The 20,094-nt window shown below is 44.7% G+C and overlaps 1 protein-coding gene across 2 annotated transcripts in view; it reads right to left on the bottom strand.

Moving 5' to 3' along the window:
- The window catches only part of PANK3 (pantothenate kinase 3), a 29,312-nt gene extending 19,979 nt beyond the window's left edge, over window positions 1–9,333 (bottom strand). Inside the window, exons 1-3 of one of the 2 annotated variants that reach the window (XM_075601884.1) lie at window positions 9,156–9,333; window positions 8,655–8,717; window positions 1,557–1,909 (exon numbers count right to left, since the gene is read on the bottom strand). In XM_075601884.1, coding sequence (XP_075457999.1) covers window positions 1,557–1,909; window positions 8,655–8,682 — 381 coding nt within the window. In that variant the 5' untranslated portion in view covers window positions 8,683–8,717; window positions 9,156–9,333. Of the gene's footprint in view, window positions 1–1,556; window positions 1,910–8,654; window positions 9,019–9,155 lie in introns of those variants that run through there. The other variant, XM_075601883.1, reaches the window with a different exon arrangement.
- Window positions 9,334–20,094: the final 10,761 nt, after the last annotated feature.

Here is a 20,094-nt window from a genome sequence, read left to right as displayed (position 1 = left end):
AAAATGTACAGACACACCAGAGGTTTTAATGTTACATCCATTTAAAATAAATAAATTTAAAAAAAAGTGCAACTCTGGAGACAGTGAGCTTGATAAACTTTATTTTATTTCTGCATTTACACGTATTAAAAGCATCTAAGGTTGGGCAATAATAAAAAAAATTCCCACGATAATAAATTTATTGTGATAATATATAGCACAATAAATATACATTATTTTGTTTTTTGTTTTTAAGACAGAAAATGTCCTAGTAAATCTAAATAAAGTGCTCGAAAATACATTTTCTTTAGATTTACAATAGCAAAAGGGCCCTTTATTCCCAAACCCTTTCCATATCTGCACTGCTCCCATCACCCTAACACCCCCCTCATCCCATCACTCAACATTAGATACTCCATCCATTTAAAAAACAAACAAAACACCACACATTTAAATGTATAATGTTAAAAACACAAAATATGTTTTGTATGTGTTTTTAACATCATAAAATGAAAAGTTTTAAAATGGGAGTATCTAAGGCTGAGAGTGATGGGATGAGGGGGCTGTTAGGGTGATGGGAGCAGTGTAGGTAAGTAGGTAAAGCGTAGACATGGAAAGGGCTTTAAAATTAAGGCATTTCTTTTGTTACAGGAGGGATTTGCATCAAATCTCCCTGCAATGTACGGCTGCCTCTGTGGTAGCGAAAGGGTTAATAAAAAGTCAGCGGAGAAAAGGGTTAAGGAGGTAAAGGGTGGAAGGGTTAAGGAGGTAAAAGGGTGGAAGAGTTAAGGAGAAATATGATGGATTTGGGGGGAGTTAAGAGTCTTGGGGAGGATGGGGGGAGAAAGAAGGATTAACAGTCCCAGGCAGGAAGGGGATGGGGAAGGGGCGGGGGGGGGGGGGGAGAGATGACAGTCCCAGGTAGGGAGGAAGGGAGGGTGTAAAACTTTCTGAGGCAGGGAGAAAAATGGGGGGGGGGGGAGAAAGTGTATGACAGTCCAAGGCAGGGAGGAAGGAGGTGGAGGGGGGGGGGAGGGGTGATTATGTCCCACAGCAAGGATGAGTGAAGGGGTTATGAGTTAGAGACAAGGGGTTGTAACCGGTCATGCTGTTTCCTGCTCACTCTCTCATGCTTTCTCCTCACATGGAGCTGCCAAAAGCTCTCCCTCCCTGCAGCAAGAAGCACAGCTGGCAGGGAGTGAGCTTTCAGGAACTTCTAAACGTACTCCTTTTCTTCCACCTCCATGGTAATATCACAATATCAACTAATTTTCCACATCGGCATCGGCATAGATGTTGTTATTGCGATATTACTATGATACCGGTAAATCATGGAACCCTACAGCAATCCTCAATCATTTTTAGATCTGCTAGGTTTACCTGCCCCTTTAAGTATAAGCTGCTTCAGACAATTAGAACAGTGTATTCATACTGATTGGCAGAAACATTCACGACCATGGAGATCTGGTATTAAATTAAGAAATGCTGCTGTTGCAGGAAATGTGACTATTGTTTTGTCACTCTGAACAGAATTAGGAACAAACCCCATGCACAATACAAAAGCAAACAAAACTTACCGTCCGAAATTCTTCTTCAAATTTATAGGCACCGCCACCTGTTGCACACAAGACTGTGTGCAGTGTTGAGAAGTTTTTATCTCGCCCCATCTGAATGAAAGTAGGGAGGTCTTGGGTTGGAAATCGAATGAAGTGCAAGTTACCTCTTCTACCAAACAGTGTAAAATCTTTTAATTCCAGGTGGACATCTCGAATGCCTGTAGAACCATAGGCTACGTTGGAAGTCAGATATTTACGGATGCTCTTCAAACTTTCCACTTCCTCCTGCTCCTCTTCTGCGGTGATGTCAAGGGGTTCAAAATAGGAAAGCTTAACCAAAGTTGCACCTATGTCCATGCCAAACCATGGAAAAGCTGAGGAGAGAATCAATAATATGTTGTCAAACTTAATATGATCATTATTATTTATACAATTACAAAACATTTTTAGTTTGTTTTTGTTCTCCTTGAAGCAGGACAACAGTTTAGAAAAAAAAAAAAAAGTTTTATGAATTGGACCCATAACATTAACACGTCGAGTACACTGGAAATGTCTGATGCAGCAGTACTGTATATGTAAAAAGTATGAACTTGACGTGTTGTATGCATGGAGCAAAATTAATTCGTGATCAGATTTTGTTAGAGCAGCATACAGTACTGTAGTAAGTGAAAGACAGAAGTTTCGGAAAATTGGTGCTTTAATGTAATGTTAGATCAACGCACACCTAGGTTTGCTCAAATATTTGCATTATGCAATTGGAAAACACAACAATTCTGTGCCATTTAATAAAATTACATCTTCTATCAATACTTGGATAGAGGACATTAAGCACTTTTCTGCCAAGGAAGGATGCAGTGAATGGGGCTTGGAACACCAATCAAAGGGTAACGTTAAAAAGCGAATGTTCATACATCACTCAACACTGCGATAATTCTTTTGTTAAGGAAGGGGCCATCTTTACCCGCTGCTTTATCATAGTATTTAAAATATATTTAGCATTACTTGGACAATGCATACTTGACATTCTGTGGGTAAGCCTTCAGAACCAGTTGGATGACAAAATGGTTTCATCAGAAATTACCAACATATGGCAATAACCAGCCCAAAACTGTATAGTAAACAAAATAATGATGTATCTGCCAAAGTGTATGTGACCATTACAAAGCTGCGACACTCATGCTTGTTGGAAATATAATTAATACTAACGACTTGGAGAGGGATTGTTATGACAACATTCACTAGTCTCCTTATTGTACGGTGTGCTGCCAATAACATTCATAGGAAACACGGTAATCATAATTTTCATATACAAGCAACATTTTTATTTTTAATAAAACCACCCCTATTCCTACCTAGGATGAGTGAACACCAAGATAAGCACAAGTACTTTTTTTTTTAATCAGTCCCCCCCCCAACCTTTAAAACTTTTTTACATATTTTGTCTTACTTGGGCCCATTCGGGTAGCTGCCCGTCTGTAGCCCCGCTGAAGTGATCCGTGCCCATTGTCAAATAGCTTCAGCAGTGCTTACTCGTAATTAAAAATAGTGCAAGCATTCAGGACCACAAAGAATAAGCCCCTCAACGAAGTCTTATGTGACAAAACGCGTTGGGCCAAACAACAAGGAGCAAACAAATGCTTGCTGGATCGGAGGGATAGAAGGAGCCATCTGGACATTCTGTACCCCTATACCCAGTGGCTCCATGGGCATGGCCATCACAGGGGCACAGAGTGGGGGGTTTCCTTACTGAACCCTCTACTACCTGATCACGCGAGCTTGCTTTATTGTAAGTGGATGCAATTTTTTTATTCTTTGGTTTAAATAAAGTTTATTACACCTTTCCCGGGTCCTCACCTTTTCCCCTGCTGGGAGTATCCTGCCGCAGAAGAGACAACACAATAAGCTGGTTACTTCAACAACCGAAAAGCCCATGTCATTCTCATCAAATGAGAGTTTAATCATCGTATTTTTTTATCATTTTTTCTTATTCACCAACAGTATTACACTATTTGTGTTTTTTTTGTCTCACATTTTTTTCTCTCACTGGATGTGAGTGCGCATCGGAGCCCCCCCCCCCCCATTTTTTTCTGCTACAAGAGTGGTTTTAAAACGAACCTACAACCTCTGCAGCACCTATCACAGAACTATCCATTCACTACTGGAACTATTTTAATAAGTATACTATCGTGTTTTTATACAGTATGTTTGCGCTCATTTTCTATCGTCTTTATAAGCACATTGGGAAACAGCTAAAATAAGGATCAGGGAATTAAAGTCATTTTTATTGCTTGTACTATTATTTTGTCAATAATGTTTTGTCAACATCATATGATGTATAAGTCACAAGGGAAATGGAGGGAGATCAAAGTTCAACTTCTGTTTTTTTCTGAAGTAAAACCTTTTCACATTTACCAGTTAAATTATTTATTTCATTATCATTGGTACAAAGGAAATGTCATAGAATATGGAAATGTCATAGAATATGGAAAGGAGAGACCGAGAAGATTATTAGTTGCATGTTCCTGTTTGGGTGTGCAGATAGATCACACTTGGAAATGAGAGGTTACATTCCTTGACACAAATGGTCATGGATAAGTGGGTGTTCTAATTGTTCAACTACTGTACATTTCAATTAAAGGATTAAATTGTAAATTATAGGTAGCTGCATGACTTACATATAATATTCAGAGAGCTTCAATACCTTCATTTTCAGGGATCAACAACCTTGCATGCCTTGTTGGCATTGCACCTGAATATTCAGGTGGGGCAAGCTGGAGGCAGCACGTGTAAAATTATTGCTTAGTGGTAACAGCTGTATGTTACAGTTCTGCTCCTCAAAGTTGGGCCACACAATGGCCTATGTAACACAAAGCAATGTGGAGCGAGAGTACTGGAGTGGTAATTGACAGCTGTAGCATCAACATGGTCTTTTCACAAACTCCACCGGCTCCACAACCCTTAAAAGCGGTTGACAGTTGTTGCAGAAATGTGGGGCGGAGGATGGGCTCTTTATTGGTCATGATAGGTTTTGAGGGGTGCGCATTAATCGTTGGTGTGCAGGGTCCCACTGGATGCTGTGGGTCTAACCATTGTTCCTACAATTTCCAGATGAAATTTAAAAACCAAAAAAACCCTGCAAGACCTGAAATATTGCAATTTCCAATGCAAAACAGGCGCGTCAAAACAAACATTTCATTATGTAATTCTGAAAATGTTTAAAACCATTATATTCCCTTTTTTTTTGTAAGATCAGTGTTAGCCATTTCATTATTTACTGAAAAGGAACAGGCAGAGTCTGAGACTGTCCTAAAAGACTGTAAAACAAATGGAGGAAGCAGCACTAGTTCTTTTTACTTGATCATTGGGATGCCTGTACAGGAACAGGACGGTGTGATTCCTCCAAAATGCCAAGAGAAGCATAGTGTACAGCAGGATTTCTCAGGTGTACCGCGATCCCCTGCCAAGAGTGCCCCCGGGGAAACACTCTGCCAGCTGCTGAGCTGATGCAGTCCGAAGACAAAAAGAGGCCAGATTCCACCTATCCTAGCGCGAAACAGAGGAAAGAGAAGAGAAGCAGATTGCAGGCTCCCTGTCTTAATGCGACGCAGTCGACATGTTTTAGGTGTGTGGGAAAGTGTGAGCGAGGTATTTAGAGTAGAGATGGGAGAAATGTAAATTCTCTCTTTAAATGTCCTGTCCAACTCCCTTGATGACAGATGACCGAATATGGTCGTCCCCTAGTGTTCCCACTTGAGGTAGAAATCCTTTTAGAAACAGCGGGATGAGTAAACATACTTTGCATATCTTTTCTAGGTGCAAAGTACAGCTGAACCCCATTAGCAAGCGGTCCTCGGGGTCCACAGAATGAGACCGCATTATAAAAGGTTGCCACGCGAGGACTTACCAGCATCTGCAACTCTCTCCTCTCTGCAGCTGTCAGCTCTCTCTCCCTGCTTCATTCATAGGGCTGTGTCCACGTGTTACGTAGACTTGGAGCGCAGGTTGTTTTTTTTTTTTTGTTTTTTTTAAACATTCAATACTTTATTGCGGACACATACACACATCATGTGGGAATTTAACATTAATACACATCCAGGAGTTGAACTCAGGACCTTTCAAATACAGCAAGGCCCCGCTTCTCTGCGTCCCGCAGATACCGAGAGGGGCCGCAATATCTGCACATGCGCAGAATGGGCCGCTCCGAGGTCTTGCATGCGCAGAACAGGCTGGTCCGAGGTCCCGCTTGCGCAGAATGAGAGGTTGTCTGAGGATGCGCATGCGTAAAAGGGCGAATTGCCGGTCTGCGCATACGCACACACAGAAAATCGGCAGTTCTGCTTTCCGGCTATTTTCGCTTTGCGGCGGACCCTTAGAACGGAACCCGCCGCATGCCCGGGGCCCTCATGTACTGGTACCAAGCCTTTACCTCTACACCACAGGCTTAACCACAGACAAAACAGTCTCTACAAATATACTTAACCTCTACAGCACATTACAATGGACTGCACTGTATACTATGTGACAGCACACAACTCCTGGGGTGTAGAGGTAGAGAATTGGTACTAGCATGTGAAAGGCCCTGGGTTCGATTCCTGTATGATAATGTATAATATTTTTTTTAAAAATGTAAGTAATTGATTATTAATTATTTTATTTTTATTATATTGTATCATTTCTAAATTATTATTTTATGTGGTGACAGCTGCAGAGAGGAGAGAGATCTAGACGCTGGTAAATTCGTGTGGCGAAATGGAGATTGGGAGCCATGCTCAGACCGCGTTGTAGTGGATCACGCTATAACGGGTTGAGCTGTACATTTTTCCAGTCTTGCATTCAAATACTTTCTCGACATGCTGCCCACCTATCTGAACAAGCTCCTCACTCCTACCACATGCAGTACTTATCACCTGAGATCTGACTCTGGAAGACTGTCCCAAAGTTCAACAGAGAATTCGGTCGCTCCTTCTCTTACCATGCAACTCACAACCTACCAGAGACTCTCCAAACCGTAACCCATGTAAATTCTTTCAAGACTTCAGCTGTCTCACATTTTAATCTGGTCTGTAACAGTTACATATATCCAGAACATACCATCTTTATCTATTTATGAGATGTCTTTAAATATAATCTCTAACCATTCTGTTCATTTCATGTATTGTTATCATAACTCTGTGCCCAGGACACACTTGAAAACGAGAGGTAACTCAATGTCTAAGTTTACTCCTGATAAAACATTTTATAAATAAATCTCATTACCATATCTCCCAGGTACCTCAGGTGTGCTCTTTTTTTGAGCACAAAAGTCTCTCCTTGTGTTACAGGTGCGCCGACGAGTATTCTAAAACTTGCCTTTAACTTGCTTTGGAAAATCTGGGGCTATCACCAACAAGACCCAGGAACATGCTGCAACATTTCTTCAGAGACTAATGGCCCATCGGATTAACACAGCAGGGGTCCTTGGCAGTCCCATCCAGTTTGAATGGGACTGCCAGGGACCCCCGCTGTTAATCTGATGGGCATTAGTCTGTCTGCAGAAATGTCACTGAAATGTTGCAGCATGTACCTGGGTCTTGTTGGCGATTGCCCCAGATATGTTTTAGAATACTCGTCGGCACTACAGTGCCTTGATCCCTCAAATCCGTAGAATGGATTCCAACTGGTTCGTCATCTCTAATGATACTGGGTACACAAAGATTTAAAAAATCTAAGCAATTTCTATTCTGGACTCCCTTGACAAGACTTTCATAAACCTGAATAATTTCAATAAATAATAATAGATGTTCATTGACCTTTGCATGAGCTCTGAACCTTCTGACAAATAGTCTTATTTGGTTTATGAACTGTTTAACGCAAGTCTGGTTCAGATGGGGATATCAGCTATAGTGTAAAGAGGGGTTTGGGCTGTACTGAATCCAACTTGGACCTTGTCCTAACTTCTCAAATGTACACCTCCCTCCCCTCGGCACAGTGTTTGATTAACCCTCATTGACTTTGGATCTATTATTGAACTACCAGTTTTACTCATTTTATATTAGAGGGCACACTGTCACCAAACAACAATTACATATACTCACTCTGCTCCTGGACTGCAACCTTACTACTCTACATTACTGAAAATACAGACATGTACTATTTGTGATTGCAATAAGAATCTGCTTCAGCTTTGGAGCACTAGCTCTGGACTTTGTGTTTCGTTACTCTTGAATAAATTATTATAGACTTACAATACTCATCTTAGAAGTAATGGGACCAGTGTTTAATAGTCAGCTGGTATTCTGACATTGACATAAGCCACTGATTGCAAAAGAGATTTGAAGGATATTGTCAACCACAATTTCAAACTCCCTTTGTCCACAAGTCAAAACTATTTTGTATAAAATGAAAAACACAAAATTATGATTTGTACTTTCATCTATTAACACCTTTTATTCTTATCTGGTGTTGCCAAGACGTAAGTTCACACGATTTTTGATTCGCGTTCCCTATGTGACCTGGTAAACCTTTACTATATTTTATATATTTACTTATATATTTATTGTAACTGTATCTTCTTGCAATACTCTTCTGTAATCTAAGCACTGTATTTTTATATATATTTCAGCAGCACATACAGGCCTGTATCCATCTTTCTATTAATGTAATTGTTCATGTGCAAATCAATGTCGATCAGCGCATATTTCAGCATGACTGTGTTTATGCTATGTGTATCAGTGCCTTTGTATACAGGTTAGTGGCTGCATTAATCAACATATTAATGTGTGTGTAGTATACAATGTGTCATGGGGTTAAAGAGCACTAAGTATTAGGCATCAGGGATTAAAATTGATATCCTAAAATCTGTAAGGCACAGACTGATTCCCATTAACTTACTGATTAATGCAAAAACAGTATATTATTGATATTGTATTGTATGTCTTTATTTATATAGAGCCAAAAGTGTACTCAGCGCTTCACAATGAATACAGTACAGGGAATTATAATAAACCAATAAGTGCAGCAAAATCAGACAATGGGAAAGCTTATTCCACTTGTCACCTATTGATCACTATAGGCTGAGGTTCGAATCAGAGCCACCAGCTCAAGACGAACACCTCAACCACTGCAACTGGCTTCACTTACATGGCTTCTTGGCATCCTTCACCTTCATTTCTTTAAAAGGGACCCGGGTGTCTTGTCTTTTCCCTGTGAACAGGAAAATGCACAGTCACAACCAAAATGGCTCTGAGTCTAAGGAGAAGTGAGGGGAAGGCGGGGTGCGGACTGACGATGAGAGGAAGGACCGTGACACCCTCTGCCGTCTTGCCCACAACAGGGCGCCCAGCACAGCCACTCCACCCGGGGTACTTCCCTTTATCCGTCCCCAGCCTCTGCTGGATGGCTGGCCCCGGTCCTCCCCCCTCCAGCCACACAAAACAATCAAAACATCCCCACTGACAATCTCCTCCCCATGCCCAGAACTGACGCTCAACCTGGACACGTCACCTCGCCGGCTGGCGCAATGCTCCATGGGACTTGTAGTTTCTGAAACGTAACATAACGAAAAACAAGGCAAATGGCTGATACGAAACGGCGGCTTTGATGGACTACAACCCCCTAAAATCATAGCGCGCGCTTGGGTACCTGTGTAGTTGGAATTGTATTTCTTTTATACTGCGGAAGTGTAGGTAGTTAGACTTTTCTATCGCTGTCAACGGCAGCATGCGCAGGGACGAAGGGTGCGGTGGGCGCGTTCGTGCTGGACCGCTGAGGCACTGAATGGACGCGCATCAGTAGGGTCGCCTTCTCTAAACTGATACGACGGAATGTTCAGCTCACGCCAGGCGCGCTTTAGCCAATCAGAGAACAGTGATATGGGATGACTGATTGTGACGTAATAATAATAATTCTGTTACAATACTGAGAGGAATATTCCACATATCATCCCGTAAACAGTCTTTGCTGTTGTCTAATTTAAACCCTGACATTAGCATGGTTGTACTTATGTGTAGCTATTGTGTTATTAAAAATATATATTTGAAAGTAATCCTATTGTATCAATTGAATTTCAATGACGATTGCTTATCATTTTAATGAAAACAAACCAATCACTTCCCCGTCATGCTAGCTCTAAAAGTATATTAAGCAAAAAGAAAAATGACAAAAACATATTGCAGAAAATTACCTACATTGACTGTTGACTTGCAAGGCAAATTAACAAATATATCCCATATATTAAAGCACAAGCATTTTTTTTTCTTGCTGGTAGTTGTAAAGAGCATACTACGAAACGTAGGCTTGTTATATAGTAGGCACTGGTGTGCGGGCGTGCGCCCAGCGCTGCGCATGCACATGGCGCGCTTTTCGTTTATATTTTGTAAGCGGTGGCGTGTACAGCTAGGGGGTGTGGCTATAGACGTCACAGACATATATCCGCGCTGTGATTAGCTTGGCAGCGTAAATTGCATGGCATTATGTATTTTATTATTTGCTAAAGGTGTGTTCTCATGCACAGCACTTAGTTGACACGTCCCTCCACATCATGACCGCGTCCGCCCGTCACTCGCTTTCCAAAAACTTACAGTCCACACATCACAGGAGAGGAAAGCTTGTGCGAGGCAAGTAGCACTGTAGCGCTCGTGCTCACTATGAACCTGGCCTCAGGCTTTGTCCAGACTGAGAGCGATCGCGCTATGCTGTGAGAGCAGGGCGATTAGTGTCCAGTGTAGTTGGGCGTGCCCGTGACCTGGCTGTCGCGTGGCAAATACAAAAAAGTTTGTCTTCGCAAGCAGCTCTCCAGCCAACACTCATGTGCTTGCGCGCGCAGCATGGGCGCGTCCAAAGTGGTAGCAAAGTAAAGTACAAGCTCTAACATCGTTGTGGAGGAATTTTGGCCCACTCTTCTTTACAACGTTACTTCAGTTCATTGAGGTTTGCGGGCATTTGTTTATGCAAAGCTCACTTAAGGTCCCACCACAGCATTTCAATCAGGTTGAAGTCTGGACTTTGACTGGGCCATTGCAACACCTTGATTCTTTTCTTTTTCAGCCATTCTGTTGTAGATTTGCTGGTGTGCTTGGGATCATTGTCCTGTTGCATGACCCAATTTCGGCCCAGCTTTAGCTGTCGGACAGATGGCCTCACATTTGACTCTAGAATACTTTGGTATACAGATGAGTTCATGGTCGACTCAATGACTGCAAGGTTCCCAGGTCCCGTGACTGCAAAACAAGCCCAAATCATCACCCCTCCACCACTGTGCTTGACAGTTGGTATGAAGTGTTTGTGCTGATATGCTGTTTGGTTTTCGCCAAACATGGTGCTGTGCATTATAGTCAAACATCTCCACTTTGGTCTCGTCTGACCTTCGGGTGAATTTGCTGGAACGTCCACTCCTGGGAAGATTGGCAACTGACTTGAATGTTTTCCACTTTTGAACAATCTTTCTCACTGTAGAATGATGGATTATAAATTGTTTGGAAATGGCCTTATAACCTTTTCCAGCTCGAAGGGGCAGCAACAATTGCTTCTCTAAGATCATTGCTGATGTCTTTCCTCCTTGGCATTGTGTTAACACAAACCTGAATGCTGCAGACCAGCAAACTGCTAAAACTTCGGCTTTTATAGAGGTGGTCACACTTGCTGATGATCAATTAATCAAGGGCATTTGATTAGCAGCACCTGTCTGCTACTTAGCATCGTAATTCCTATGGAAGCAGTAAGGGTGTACTTAGTTTTTCACACATAGCTTCTCCATTTTGGCTTTATTTTTGTTAAATAAATCATGACACCGTTTAATATGTCATGTGTTGTTGTTCATCTGAGGTTGTATTTACCTAATTTTAAGACCTGCTAAGGAACAGATGATTGTTATTATGTCCTGATATGTAAAACCATAGAATTCAAAGAGGGTGTACTTTCTTTTTCACACAACTGTATGCCCTTGCATAACTTTGCATTCCTTCCAGTAACCTATTGACCAGGCTTTGAAAGGTAGCTGGGCATTCCTCATCCCGAATGGCATCACTAAAAACTCATAGAGGCCACTCGGAGTGATGAAGGCTGACTTCTCCCTAGCCTCTTGGGTCAGGGGAATCTGTCAGTAACCTTTACTTATATCCCTAGTTGTCAGATTTTTTGCCCCGGAAGCTCATCTATGCGGGCCATGGGATAAGCATCTGACATCGTCAGAAGCGGGTGGTCCAATCCTTTTTAGGTACGAGGACTACCGGACAAGCCCAAGGGCTCTGAGACTGTACACTTACCCCTAGGACCAGTATCTCTCCTACCTCCCCTCTATACTGCCCTTCACCTCTGCAGATACCCGTTATGCATACTTACACAGAGGACGCAGATCACCTGTGAGCATTGCACAATTTGTTTATCAATTCACCTGTGAGCACAGGCTGATCTGTAATATGTGTCCTGCCCGGCTTGTCCGAGAACAGAACACTATGCTGTTCTAACCTAGCTCTGGCTTTTGCTCCTGGCTGCCTACTTATGCGGGACCTTATCTCACCTAGAACCCCTCTTGGAAAACCTATCCTAGCAAAGATACCTAAGACTGCCTTAGCTCCTCTCTGAAACAGTTTCCCCATTAGCGGTAACGAGTTCAGGAGTATCCGCACACAATCACCCGCTTTACTCACTTGCTGGCAGGCATCACCGGAGCGGCAGAAATCTGCCACTGCTCCTGATGCCTCCGGCCAGGAGTAAGTCTGCAACAGCCGGGTGTGGCGATAGGGGGTTAATCAGGCCACTAATAAAGGCATTATACCCGGCTGGTTAACCCTAAGTCGCGTTGGGACAGAAGGCTGTATGTTCACTACACTGACATGTTTTCCCCTACACCATCTTTATTGTCCCCATTTTGCAGCTCTAGTCCATACCTGCAGTGATAGAAATGTATGTAAAATGTGCCAATTGTATTTGCGACACAAGGGGGAGCTGCTAGCGCTAAACTAAGCACTGATTGAAGAAGCATGTCTATGAACGGGTGGCCGCTTTGAAGTATAGGGATCACTTTCTAAGCCCTAGACCTCTACACCGCAAGGTCAATTGGATAAGTGGTTTGCGGTTTAGCTGAAGTACTTTCTGTCAAAATGTATCCAGTCGTCTCGTTAGTCCCGTAACTTGAAGGGGGAAAGTATATTGGCGTGGGAACCCGGGGTAAACCGCAGACCATATCACGGCTCCATCCAATTAAGTTGCTAACTTGCGATAGGAGTGCGCTAACAATTTAATTTTTGGAGTGCAGCTAGGTAAAAATAAACCATACACATACATATAAGGTTTATAATAGTTGCATAAGCAGAACAAACTTTTTTAAATAAACTGTATTGTACTGGTGTTTTTAAATGTAAAGACAGGAAACTTTTTCTGTCAGCCCGGGAATAAATCCTTTAACATGCAAATATGTTAAGGATGAATGAGCTGAGGGATTTCTCATCCCCGGACTTCCAAGGCACCCTGGAGAGTTGGTGCCTCAGTGTCTATGGGAAGTCCGCAGTTGAAAAGCCTCAGAGATCCTAGGTGTTAGGATGGCCGGGATATTGTAAGTACCAGATACCGGTGTGGAGTATGGGCACTTCAAACTTGGTAGCCAAACCCCAGACTTACTGTCGCCAGGTAAGGGGTTGGACCCGGTATGCTAAGGAGTTCAGGTGTGAGGTTAGCACATGCTCCATGCAAACCAGGAGGCAACTTCTGCCCTTTCTGCAAAGTACTGGCAAGTCGGGGATAGGTGGGAGAAATGTTCCCACTGGAGGGATTGGTTGTGCATGTTAGGTATAGGAGGACCCTTAGCCATATAAAGATGCCTGCTGTCCAATCCCTGGCTGTTCCATCTGAAGATTTCATCGGATTCACCAAGTTCCAGCGTCAGCGGTTCTGGAGTGTGAGAGGTTAATTATATCGTAACCAAGGATCATACCCCTCTTCTGGAATTCGTTAGAGCTAAGGGTTCCCGAACGAACCCTGTAAGGACTGAACAAACTTTTGCCTTTTGGCGGAGCTATAGGGGTGACAACTTGTGCCCCTGGCCAGGAACTGTTACACGGATCAATTTGCGCACCCACTTGCATGCGTGCAAGGTTGCCCAGAGACTTTGTTTCGTTCCAAGGACATTTTATTTACTGTAGTTTCCCCATCCCAGTAAGTGTTTTATTAAGTGTAGATTGTGAAGATTTGTGTGTTTGTCTGAAAAGAAATAAATTACAATTTATTTTACTCAACTTGTGTGCTCAGTCGAGAATCCCGATATTAATGTGTAAATAAGACCTGGTCTACCGTGACACCGGGCTCTCGTCTGAGTGACCCCCCTGATGCCCCTCTAGTGGAATGGAGTGGGCTACCTGCAATAACTGCTGCCTATACTCCCTGGGTACCACTAGCTGTCTTCTACCAGTCCAGACCCTATCTAACCTGGTAGAATCTTGCTCCCTATACAGAATCCCGCGGTGTCACAGAAAGTGGTCTGACCCATCACATGCCAGAGACTTGGACGCCCGAAGTCTCATACCTTCTAAGCTGGGGTCAGCTTTCACCGCATCCCTAAATTCTGTCCCTAACACTAACCACCCACCCTTAGTCTCTAAGTCAGGGGGAACAGGAACAGGTAAAGGGAACAGTAAGTCAGTCTCTGGTCGCGACTCAGTCTAGCGTACCTGTCTGGTCTCTGCATAGACCGCTGGAACTGTTGGTCCCAAATGCAGGGGGACAGGGGATGAATCTGCTGCGATCCTTGCTGACTGGCTCATAGTAATTGCTGCAACAGGAGCCAGCTCTGCTGTGAACACACAGGTTACATGCCACACGTCATTGCCGAGCAAAACTTCGGCATCTAACCCAGGCACTACCCCCACCTCCCTCATGCCACTTCCGGCACCCCAATCCAAAAAGACCCGGGCAACCTGGAGTGAACAGGGTCATTCACCTGGCATGGTCACTTGCATCCCGGTCCCTGGGAGCAAATCCTCCATTCGGACCATATCAGGTCGGACCATGGTAACGGTGGCACCGGAGTTGAGCAAGCCATCCGCTTGGCGATCTCCGATGGTGACCCTCCACAGATGTTTCTGCCGGACATCATTAGATTACAACCCGACAGGCGCAACCTGATGTCCCTCTGTCTCCACTGCTGGTCCCGGGGAAGCAAGTGCAGAACTCTCCATGGACGTCCCTCTGTGGATTGATTCCGCGGCTGGACTTGGTTCCTCTGTGTGTGCCAGTCGCACCCAGGTGACCTGCCTCACAGCTGGAGAGCATTGCCCCTGATGGGGTCCACCAGACTTGGCACGGTCTGGGCAGTCAGGTCTGATGTGACCCACTTTGTTGCAGAGATAGCATCTCCTCTCCTGCTTAAACTCTGTAGCTTTTGAAACGCTGTTCTCTGGTGCAGGCTTGTGTACCCACTGAGGTGTGTGCTTGGGTCCCTTGGCTGGCACAGCTGGTTTCTTGGGAGCCCCTTTCTCGTCCATTAAAGAGCGAATGCACACAAATTTATCAGCCATCCTGGCAGCTTCCACTTAAATAAACTTTTTTATTAGTACTGGATGCAGCCCCCTCTCCTTTCTTCCTCATTGATTTGGCAGTGCTCCGCCTACGCCCCCCTTGGGACTACTCTTCTCTGAACATCCATGGACGTGAAGCACCCACTACAAGGACAGAGCTGTGCTGTTTAAGGGGAATTCCATTGAAACGAAGATCATCTCTGGTATGTACTTTTTGGTTATGTTGGGGCTTGTTTGGGGACTTTATGGTATATATAGAGACCTGAGCTAGCCACACAACGCCATTAGTACACATATACCACTTCATGTACCATCACACATGGTTTACCTGCATCTCCCCAGCACTCATATTTGCTCTACACCTTGATCATTGAGGTTATTATCATTACCCCTCATGCACTTTGCCCTGAGTCAGCTGAGACCCGTCTATAGGGATACCATCCCTTAAATCCTGTTTAATAAAATAAGGTTTAAATAAAATGCTTAAGTGGATAGCTGGAATAAAAACTTTTCATAAGTTAAAAAATGGGGATCTGTTATTTTAGGACTGATCTAAGGTGGGGATGGTGATATATAAAAAGGGGGGGTAAGAGCGGGTGATTAGCAGGTTTCTGTATATCCTGCTGTCTGACAGGGGTGGTAGTGCTGATTCGCAGAGTATAATGGGCAGTCTTACTTTATATAAGTGCTGCCAGAAGCAATATGGCTTCCTCCCCCTCCCAATGGAGGCAGTATGTAAGTGACTTATCTCCCGGGTGCCCAATTTGGAATAAAAAAGGGCCAGACACGGTGAGTAAGTAAAAATGGAATTTATTAAGTGCAAAAAACAGCAAACAGAAATAACACTTACGATACAGCTTGGGCAGCAGCCCAGTTTCAGCCCGATCGTCCGTTCACACTCCTCCGACCAGTATACCTCCCGTGCTCGCGTCCGATGGCGGGACCGGAAGAGGAGGGCTTACCGGATGTCAGCAGGCTGGCTGGGTCCTTCAGGCAATGGGCTGCGGCAGGGAACTACGCGTTTCGCAGTGATGCTTCGTCAGGTTCCTGCCGGATGCCCTGTGTCTTCCCTTCTTATAGGCTTGAAACCTAGTTAATTGGTTGATTTCAAGGAGTTACACGATGAAAACACCCTTTATTTAATAGTGGGTATTATACATATTGTACATTGACTATAAAGAATGATTAAAAAGTGAAAAAAATGCGGATGCATGATTTATACAGTGGTAATAATATGTTCAACAATTAATTATGCACACATGTCATCAATTCTGCATAGTAGATTACTTGGATCCTGATTGTCTCACATATTGTTTAGGCAGTTCAGTAATTAGGATAATGCAAACACATCTTTAAACAATTAGCTTAAAATGAGTGCAGTTGCAGAATTGTGTTTTATTACAACCTTTTAAGTGAATCCCAAAGAGTGTATGTATGGCTCTATTATGTATGCCAGCCCTATAGCTGGTGTTTGGATAGTAAAAAAATGGTTATGGAGGCGCATGCGCGAGGGCAGAGAGAATGGACGCGTGACCCCATTGCTCTGTGCCCCGCTCGTAAACTAATGAAATAAAACAACCTTTACTGTCAGCAAAAAATCGGGAATTTAACTCCTAAGACCCTGCCAAACTACAGGGATGGCGAAGAGACAATCCAAAACCCCGAAATCAAAGGGGCTCCCGCAATACTTCCCCAGCACGAGAAACAGCGCGGCTGAGGCAGAAATGGCGCCGAGTTCGAATCAGGGCTCTGATTCAGAACGGGAAGGAGAGAGGGAGGACAGAGACAATCCGTAATATCAACCAGTGCGGCTCGGCGATTTTAATCGCCTTTACACAGACCTCAAAAATCTCCTCCAGGCGCAAATAAAAGAGATGGGAAGGGAGATCGGGAGTCTGGGGGAGCGCACGGGACATGTGGAGACCCAGTTGGACATAACCTCCACGGCCGCCAAACGCAATACAATTAAAGTAACGGAGCTACAGACCCAAATCTCTGACCTGAAGGAGAAGCAGGAAGATGCCGAAAACCGCAAGCGGCGGAACAATATAAGGATTCGGGGGGTACCTGAAGATGTAGGGGAGTGCGAGGATTTCGTCCTGAGGTGGCTGGGCGAGCTGCTGCCGGATATCCCCAAAGAGAGACTAGAAATGGACCGTTGCCACAGGGCCCTGAGAACGAGACCTGTGCAGTCTGAGCAGCCGCGTGACATCATAGCGCGGCTGTATTATTATAAGACCAGGGAGGCCATCAGGTCCCGGGAAAAAAACAGGTCCCGGGAAACACCGTCGGTGGAATTTGAGGGGGTAAAACTGCTTATTTTTCAAGATCTGTCCCCTCTGACGTTGCTGAGACGCAGGGCCCTCACCCCAGTCACTAAAGTGTTAAGGGACCACAGTGTGCGATATCGATGGACATTTCCATTTGGGCTGTCCGTTAGTAAGAATGGCAAAGCCCACTACATGAAGGAGATTGGGGAGGGAGAGGCTTTCCTTCACAGGCTGGGGCTTAAGGGGGCACCAGTGGCTCCAGAGGCGGTGGAAGAGATCCCGGGCCCCAGCTGGGCAACGGCGGGACGATCCCCCCGATCCCCACACACCAAAAGTTGAATTCCAATAAAGAGTTTGTCCATGACATACCACGTTATAAGGGAATCATGTTTCCCGGTTTACAGTTAAAGTTGCCTGGTAAAATGTTACAGGCTTACATATCCGCTGTTAAAGAAGAACCCGCATCAAGAGCCCCTCCGGTGGGGAAAAATCCGCGTTTACCTATTTATAAGAGACTAGGCACTTACCTGAGAGATAATGGACGAAGGCCCAAAGATGGCGACGCACACGAGGTAAGAGCAGCATCCAGTCTGAAACGCAGGAGCAGGAAACCACCATCAGCCGGGCAGAGTCGACGCCCACATCCGTCCAGGTCGAGAGTTGCTCCCAAAATGGCGGCGGCCGGATGCTCGAGCGCTGAAACCGGAAGGGCACGGGCGGCCATCTTACAGGGGCAAGATGAAGTTCCAGTTATCGCGAGGCAGTGACGCGGACCACAGGAGAGGCCCCGACCAGCGGGAGATTTGAACTTACTCAGGAGCCATAGATGCAGACGAAGAACCGGATTTACACAGCGACGGAGGAAAGAAGACTCTATTCCCATATGTTAGAAGGGGCATTAGTTGGAGAGGCCTGCGGAGGAGGGTAGCGGGGCAAAATTATATAAAATACATAGGGCTCACAAGGTGATAGACAGCAAGCAAGGCTGAGGATGAGACATAGGGGAGGTGGTAGGATGGTGGGTTTAAACGGGATAAGAGGAAGTAAATAGTAAGATGAGGAAAGTAGGAGGAAGTAAGTAAGGGGAGGGTGTAGGGGAGGTGTCAGGAGCTAGATGGAGACAGGAAGCAGGGGGAAGGAGAGGGGTCAGAAGGAGGAGAGCAAGGGAAGTGGGAGTAGAAGGTAAAAGTAGGTGACTAAATAGGAAGGTGTACGTTACGGAAGGAGGAAGGTAAGCGATAGCAAGTAGAAGCGAGACATGTAGGTTATGCAAGTCGAGAGGGGCAAGCAATCCGGAAGACGAGACAATATAAGGAATAGAACGGGGTGTACTGCAGAGGGTATCCTGGAAAGAGAGTAAGGGGTAGATGCCAACTAACCAAATAGGGGATCATAGAATAGGGAGCAAAGCGGCGGAAACAGTTGCCTAGGTTAACACCGAACTTAGGAGTTATTAGGAATAAGACATGAAGGTTACAGTTAGTTAGTCGTTAGAGGAGCGGGGTGGGAGCTGGGGGATCTCGGCCTGCTCTGCGGTCCGCATGGGCCAGGGGCTGGGAAGGGGTAGTCCCAGCGAAGTCCTTTGGGAGGGTGGGGGATTAAGAGGCGCAGTGACATCGGCGGATGTTCCGGAGCAGGTGCCCAGTCCCCAAAGGCATTGGACTCTGAGCCAAGTTGGCAGGGCCACAGCTCGGAGGACATTAATTGTTTACTGTTTTATGTGTGTCATCCCCCAGGTTTTCCTATTGTCTCTCCCCATCCCGCAGGACTTACCATCCGAGGATCATCACGAGCGTAACAGGAAGGAGACTGCCTTACTTCGGTTAGGGTTAGTAGCGAAGCACACAACACTATCGCCACATGTCGCAGGTTCAACCTATCCCCAAGATGAATAATGATCTGATACTTATCTCCCATAATGTTAAGGGATTTAATAACCCAATAAAGCGTATAATTGCCTTCCGGGACTATATCCGTAGAGGGGCGGATATAGTGTTTGTCCAGGAAACTCATTTCTCTAAATCTAATCATCCCAAATACCTGGACAGACACTATAGGACCGTTTTTATGTCCTCGGCGACAGTAAAGAAAAGGGGGGTGGCTATATTAGTGCATCGAAGAGTGCCCTTTCAAGTGGTTAAATCATATACAGATTCAGACGGAAGATACCTTATAGTCACAGGCACAATTAATAACAAGGAGGTCACATTAAGCTCGATATACGCCCCCTGCGAACAGGCTCCGCAATTCTTTACGTCATTTTTCGATAAATTACACAAGGTGGCAATAGGTTGTATATTCCTCGCTGGAGACATGAACCGCACCCTAGACCCAGACTTGGACAGATGCACGGGGACTAACTTACCACAGAAACATGACGTACTAACCATACTTCACGGGCTGCACGATTGTCATTTACTTGACATTTGGAGGGAAAAACACCCTACGGAGAGAGCTTTTTACTCACACCCCCACAACAGATACAGTAGGATAGATTACTTCCTGGTTTCTAAGAAAGCGGTTCCCATGGTCACCCATACTGGGATCCATGATATTTCATGGTCGGACCATGCACCGATTGAGCTGCGGTGTGCTCTGCAGCTTCTGGACAGACCGGGGGCGAACTGGAAATTAAACGAGCTGCTGTTGAAAAACCCAATATCGGAGCGGGCGATAGGAGATAAAATCAAGGAATATTTTGATATCAACACGGGGAGTGTATCTTCCCACTCTACACTCTGGGAAGCCCATAAGGCAACCATGAGGGGTCTTCTTATGAATTTAGCAGCACAAACCAAACGA

This window comes from Ascaphus truei, chromosome 5 (assembly GCF_040206685.1).
Source record: "Ascaphus truei isolate aAscTru1 chromosome 5, aAscTru1.hap1, whole genome shotgun sequence".
Taxonomy (NCBI): Eukaryota; Metazoa; Chordata; class Amphibia; order Anura; family Ascaphidae; genus Ascaphus; species Ascaphus truei.
Note: the sequence above shows the minus strand (reverse complement) of the source record. Positions and strands in the feature narration are given on the sequence as shown.